This window comes from Pholcus phalangioides, unplaced genomic scaffold, assembly GCF_987345545.1.
Source record: "Pholcus phalangioides strain wild (caught in Gottingen) unplaced genomic scaffold, Ppha-v1.0 ptg000017l_1, whole genome shotgun sequence".
NCBI classification, from domain to species: Eukaryota; Metazoa; Arthropoda; class Arachnida; order Araneae; family Pholcidae; genus Pholcus; species Pholcus phalangioides.
In genome coordinates this window covers 54,950,303-54,957,243 of record NW_028301610.1, presented here as the reverse complement: position 1 = coordinate 54,957,243, position 6,941 = coordinate 54,950,303, and the positions used below count along the sequence as shown (strand labels likewise).

Sequence of the window (6,941 nt, the reverse complement as noted above, 5' to 3'; positions counted from 1 at the left end):
AAAAACTATTTGCATACGCATGCGTGTACTAAAGATATATGGAACCAATCAGAGTACGGTGCTGCGGTCGGCAACGCCTATATAACACAACAAGTATCTGGCATAGTTGTTAGATCGGTAAATGCTGCTACAATGGCAGGTTATCGAGATTTAAGTGAGTTTGAACGTGGTGTTATAGTCGGCGCACGAGAGATGGGACATAGCATCTCCGAGGTAGCGATGAAATTTGGATTTTCACGTACGACCATTTCACGAGTGTACCGTGAATATCGGGAATCCGGTAAAAAATTAAATCTACGACATCGCTGCGGCCGGAAAAAGATCATGCAAGAACGGGACCAACGACGACTGACGAGAATCATTAAACGTGACAGACGTGCAACCCTTCCGCAAATTGCTGCAGATTTCAATGCTGGGCCATCAACAAGTGTCAGCGTCCGAACCATTCAACGAAACATCATCGATATGGGCTTTCGGAGCCGAAGGCCCACTCGTGTACCCTTGATGACTATAACACCAAACATGGCCCCCGCTTGTCCCTTGCGGGATATAAGCGGATTACCTTGCGGCTGGGACATGCTGGAAGAACTCTCCCGACACACATCCAGGCCCGGCGAACATCCCCCGACTCGCAAGCCACCGGGTCCCCACTCCATCCCAAGCAGCCACACTCCGAGAAGCTTCCGAAAACCTCCGATGGTCAAGAAGGAGCACAGGTGGACCGCCCGCCAGAATCTCCGACCCAGCAAAAACATTTCGCCGGCCCTCGACTCCACTAGTCCATGAAAGAACACCCCCGTCCGCCACTCATCGCCCAAAGGAACAACAGAACAGAACCAAACGTCCGTTCCCCTCCGGCAGCCCGCTCCCGTCCATGCCACCACCGCACTCCGTCTCCACCAATGCATCCGCAGATGCACCCGTGGTATCTCAGTTGCCAATCACTCGCTTCAGCTCCTTTGCCACCTGAAAGAAAACATACATACATGTCACATGTAAACACTGAACAGAAATGACAGCAAGTGCTTAACATCAAGTAGAAATTGTCAGGAAAAAACAACATGACAAACATCACAGTTCTGTTAAATAAGCGGGACAGAAGCAAAAAATAAAATAACAGTGATATGGTGAAAAATATTCCCATGAAACATCACAGTCCATCCAATGAATATCCAGGATTACAAAGCAGTGGGAATTCGAGAGACTAGACACAAAATAGTCTCACAAAACATCACAGTCCAAAATGCATTCCAGAACAAAACCAGCGTTGTGGTAATTCATGGTTCACCACAGTAGATCGTAGAACTTACAAATATATATATGGATACATGTGAGTAAATGCAAATACATAGAAAAGATTACAAAGATACATGAATATGTGAAAAAAATATAAAAAAAAGGCAACGGAAATCTGAAGAACATCATTGTCCTAATTTCACTAAGAGTTGACAATGGGAAATCATGTGAAACCTCGTTGTTCGATGAAAGAATGAAAAGTTTATGGCTCGTAATCGGAGTCCGAGCAAGAATCACCTACATCATGACCCTCTACAATAGCAGTCACTGGTCTAGGATGGATGAAAGAGTCTTGATTATTTTCAAGTTGATTGATGAGTGTTAACTTGATGAGTTAATTAAAGATAGTTAATCTTAACGAGATGAGTTAATTGATGGTAGTTAGGGAAAATTGAAATAATTTATAGATATTATATAATAGTAGTAGTGATTCATGGGAAAACGAGCAGAAAAAGAAAGAACAGTAAGAAGCTACAGTGAAGGTAAAAGAAACCTACGATAGTATAAGAATGTAGGTCAGGAGGCAAAATTTTGGGTAGTAGTGAATCGCATGTGATGGGGAAGTTTAATCCTAGGAGACAGACTGTTGAATTTATGGGAAAAGCTATATTTTGGAATGCAGTTGTATGTAGTCGGAGATAATGAGAAAATGTAATAAAACGGGACCCTAGTTGAGAACGTTAGGTGGGTAAAATAATATTCGTGTCAAGCTGAAGACCGCGGCACTGGAAATCTTATGAAAAATAAGATAAGACTAATCTTTGTCGCTGGTCAAATGCATTGATTTACGAAGGAATGTGCGTCTAGACGGTTTCTATGGACGTGGAACGGATCTAAATTAAATGGTAGGGTCAAAGGTTATGGGAATGTGAGATTTTCCCAGAGAAGGAGATGAGCCAATGAAATTATGTTTAATACTAAAAAGTGGTTCAGACGGGAAAAAAGAATTTCAAGATGAGCGAATGGAAAGTCTTGAAATAGCGCAAAAAGGCGGAGTTGAAATTATCAATCAAAATACAAAGAGATTTTAACAGAGAGAGGGGTAGCATTCCGCAGATGGAGTAGAGTTTTTTTTGGAGTTAGATCAGAGGGATAGGGAGTCGGAATCTTAGGACAGAAGGATGAAGTCGAAGAAATTGTGGTCTAGGAGCTTTGACGGGGTAAGTGATACTCAATATATACTGTCATGTTTTTAATATAGTTGGTCCCCCACATCTCTGTAAAATTTAATTATTAATGTGCATGTACCTGTGTAATATGTAATGAATCATCATAATAATGTAAATAAATTCAATGTAAATTTAAATGGGAGTATACGCATTTATTTTTAAGTCTCTCAATAAATTCTAATTGGTTTAGAATTTTGTTTAACCCTGGGTTATACAGTTCTATGAGGTTGCTCTTCACTAGAGAAGGAGACCTCAAGTTCTGTAGGAAGTTACACAACGCAATGGGAAGGTTAAGATTACTGGCTTAAATGTATTAATGGGAACTGGCTACCAAGCGTAAGGGGAAAGGCAACATGAATATTTTAATTTGATCGTGGATACCAGAGGTGCTGAGCACTGAAGTCATCCACGATTGAACATCATTTGCGTGGACCCGGATGTGTAGATTCGCGGTCAAAGGGCAAGTGGTCGCGTAATGGTACGCTGTGCCCTCCTCCCCGCATTTGCACTTTTCTGTTCTCTTGTGGAACCTGGCAAGGTAGGCGGGAAACGGAGAGGATCATTTCCCTAGTCCATTTCCTAAGCTTGCAGTTAACGGCGGAGAGCAGAGCGAAAATTTTGCGACCAGTCTTTCTCTCGTTAGACCATCGATGCTGCCATTTGGTCATCATTTCTTCATGAAGAATGTTGGTTGCCCATGACACGGGGAGAAAGATCGTGAAATCTGGTGAAGTTCTGGTCGTCGCTGATTTGGCCAGTTGATCGGCCCGTTCATTACCATATGTGCCCTGATGGGCTTTCACCCAAGCAATTTTAATATGTGGATTGTCACACAGAACTTCACGGATTTCTCGGGCTGTACGATGTTGAGATAATGGGTCTTTGATGGAAAATATGGATGACAGAGAGTCAGTGTATATATTCACTGGTTTTTTAAATTCTAGAGCCTTTTGGATGGCCATATGAACTGCAAAAAGCTCCGATTGGAACACAGTATTTGAGTCATTTAATTTACATGACCATTTGTAGATTTCCATACCTCCTTCAAGTATGATGAAGGCTGCAGATACGCCGTTTTCTGATTTTGAACCGTCCGTGAAGATGTTAAGGTCGGTATTCTCCTGTCCAATTTTTGCAGGTGCAGTGGAGATCTGTTCTTCTTGTGGATAATCCGCTGGGTGATGAGTCCAACCTGTTGTCTTGGTCTGGAGCTGGCAAGAACTGATGTTGGTGCCATCCTGAAGCTCGATATTTTGTTTGTTTCTGAGTAGTAGACCCTTTTTAACTTCAAAACCAATGACCAAGCGCATGGCCCCCACATCCTGAGGCAGGGTCCCTAGGCTGGGATCTTTTACGGGCCCCCCGGCCAGACTTTTATGAGGCCCCCTTTATGATGAATTTATAGCGTGAAAAAACCAAAAAATGATTAAAATCCCCCAGGGCTGGAGCCTTGTCAGCCCACCCCTTGTGGGGGCCATGACCAAGCGCAATGGGGGTAAGCCGGCTAGAACCTGTAAGGCATTTGTGGGTGAGGTGGAGTATGCTTTCAGTATATATAGTAGGCAACCTCTCTGGATGGAATCAAGTCTTCTACCTTGCTCCTCCGTAAGCTTACCTCCCCATGCAGTGGCACCATATGCTATTATCCGCTGTGCGACAGTTAAATATAATATTCTGCGCATTCTAACACTGATGCCCCAGTTCTTGCCAGTGGAGCACCAGAATCGAGGGAGAAGAGCATTGATCCTTAATGAGATTTCCGATATGTGTTCGTACCAATTACATTTGTCATCAAAAACGACTCCAAGAATCTTAATGTGTGAACTTCTCTTGATGAATTGTCCACCAAGTCTAATGGACGGAGGTCGTTTCGGGGAGATCCACATAAATCTAGTTTTCGTCTAATCTAGTTAGAAACTATTCGTCTAATCTAGTTAGATTTATTGTGTTGAGGATCGAGGATGCTAAGTTACCCGTCCTTTCCACTGTTGGGCCCGAGACCATAACTGTGATGTCATCAGCGTAGGCCTGGACCCGAACATTATTAGGCCAGGAGATGGAAAGAATGTCATTTATGAACAGATTCCAAAGAAGGGGACCTGAGCAAGAGCCCTGAGGACATCCCTTGCCATCTTATGGCGAACCGGTCCTTGAGAAGTGTTCATTTGGACCATTCTTTCTTGTAGAAGGCTGAAAAGAAATCTAGCAAGATTTGAAGGGATTGGCAAGTTCATTAATTTAGAAACAAGAATATCGTGATTGATGTTGTCGAATGCACCCTGGATGTCAATTGTAATAATTAGGACATTATGTTTTTTCTTTTTCTGTCTCTGTATTTCGTTGGTGATTGCCAGTAGCGCATGTTCAGCAGATTTCCCGTGGCGGAAACCACACTGTAAAGGGCTAAAAACATCGTGTTTATCCAGAAACTAGGAGACTCTTTGGCATACGACTTTCTCTAACAGCTTTCCAAAAGTGGACAGAAGGTGGATTGGTCTGAAGGATTTGGTTTCCGTAGGGTCTCTATCCTTTTTCAAAAAGAATAAGACGTTACTTATTTTGAAATGAAGAGGGAAGTGGCCGAGATCCAGGCATTTGTTGAAGAGAGAAAGAAAGACATCAGGAAATTTTTTCAGGAGTGCTTGCATGACCACATTGTTGATGGCATCAATTCCTGGGGCCTTTTTCTTATTTAGATGCGAGGCGATATGCCACAATTCCGAAAATGTGATCTTTTTGTTGTCTGGGCATAGAGATGACGACGCGGCGCAGACATGTACAGGAGATGAATCAGAATTTGATGGGAAGAATTCTTCGAATTGGCGCTTGGCTTGTTCCTTGACTGAAATGTTTCCTTCAATATTTTTCTGGAAGAAAATTTGGGGTGAGGTGACGACTGTTTAACCGTTGCTTTGTAAAAAGTGCCATATGGGTCTGTGGCAGCGCTACAAATTTCCCTCCACGATTTCCGCTTTGTTTGACGGATAAGTCGAGAATAGATGGCTCTGTTACGGTGGAAGATAACTCGCAAAGTCACCTTGTTAGTAGTATTGGCAGCTAAATATCTTCGTTTGCTTGCCCTGGATTTCCTCCTCGCCATCTCCAATTCCTTCGTCCACAAATCGTCGAAGTAGTGCTTCTTTTGCTTAGAGACCAACAGGTACGCGTGACCTTTATTTTCTATAGATTCAAAAAGATTATTAGTATGTTCTTCAAGCTGTTGGACCGAGGAAATAGATTTTATTTCCTGTAGGTGAACTTGCATATTATCTTCAAGCATTTTTAAGAATTTGTGTATTCTTCTTTTAGAGTTTGAGTATTTAATTGTGCTGCAAAGAACAGGGTGATCTTGGACAGTGATCTCAATGTAGCAATGCGGACTATGTGCGACGTCCTCGTTTCTTGCTTGCCAGGTTATATGGTCCAATGGGGGAGCACAGTTGGACAACGTCACATCGGGGGCACCAGTAGCACCATAGTGGTCATAAGTTGTTGTGCCATCATCATGAAAAATTAAATGATTAGCTCTAGAAAAATCCAAGAGCATCCAGCCCCTAGTGTTTATGTCTTTATAACCCCAGCTGCTGTGGTGTGCATTCATATCAGCAGAAATGAGAACTGGGAGATCTCCGGCCTTGCTACAGATCAGGTTAAGTTCTTGAATGGTTAATTCGATTTCCGAGTACGGAGACGAATAGGCTGAGATTAGTATAATCTCACCTCTGTCGGTAGAAATTCTGATGGCTACGCAATTTGTCATTATTGCGAATGTTGCTCCAATTATTTTTTTATTGACAATGACAATTGCAGCTTTATTATTCTTTGACATCCACCGAGGCCAGCTGGTTTGGAGTTCACGAAGTCTTCCATTGCCGAAAAGAGGTTCTTGAAGCAGCAAAATGTCCCACGAGTGTTTAGTTGCTCTCAGTGGGAGAAGCGCCATTGCGTTCCTGCATCTATTACTGTCAAATTGTAGAAGTTTTAGATTAGGTGCCATGGAAAAAAACAAGGTATTGGTTATTGAAATTAAGCAATGAAGATGTTGGATTCAAGTTTGAAGTTGTTGTGTATTTCCTTGATAACTTGAGACCTGATGGTTGAAGATTTCCCGAAGATTGAAATACCCTTGCTGGTAAGTTTGGCCGTGATATGTTGCTTTGCGTCAGCTTTGATAATATTAGAGTAATGTATTTGTGAAAGAAGATCGTCGTAAGGTACTCTGTTGTTCCCCTTGGTTGGAGAGAAGAACCAAGTATAAATATGCCAGTTCTGTGATAAGATCCTTCCGGATGTCTCTTGCACCATTTCACCATTTCTGACGACTTCGGCAAAGGAGGTCAGCGGATCTGAGAATCTGACTTTTTTCATCTTATTTGAGATTATTTCAATATTTCCAGTGTTGACTTTGCCTGAATTGCGATGTTGAGTTGAACCTATTGCCGGGTACTGTGGTCTTGTTGAAGTAGTATTGAAGGT

General features: G+C 42.4%; 1 protein-coding gene across 1 annotated transcript; it reads right to left on the bottom strand.

Annotated features, from left to right (window-relative positions):
* Positions 1–4,894: 4,894 nt before the first annotated feature.
* LOC149074127 (uncharacterized) lies at positions 4,895–6,408 on the bottom strand. Its single transcript, XM_089247335.1, has 2 exons — positions 5,503–6,408; positions 4,895–5,332 (listed from the first exon to the last, which is right to left on the bottom strand). Exons 1-2 carry the CDS (start codon positions 6,406–6,408, stop codon positions 4,895–4,897), a joined length of 1,344 nt encoding a protein of 447 aa, XP_089103461.1.
* Positions 6,409–6,941: the final 533 nt, after the last annotated feature.

Bases quoted from the DNA above. Each gene is read 5' to 3' on its own strand.
- LOC149074127 (XM_089247335.1), bottom strand. From the start codon at position 6,408: ATGGCGCTTCTCCCACTGAGAGCAACTAAACACTCGTGGGACATTTTG. The intron at 5,333-5,502 runs GTGACTTTGCGA...ATTTTCTTCCAG, and splicing joins CTGCCAATACTACTAACAAG to AAAAATATTGAAGGAAACAT.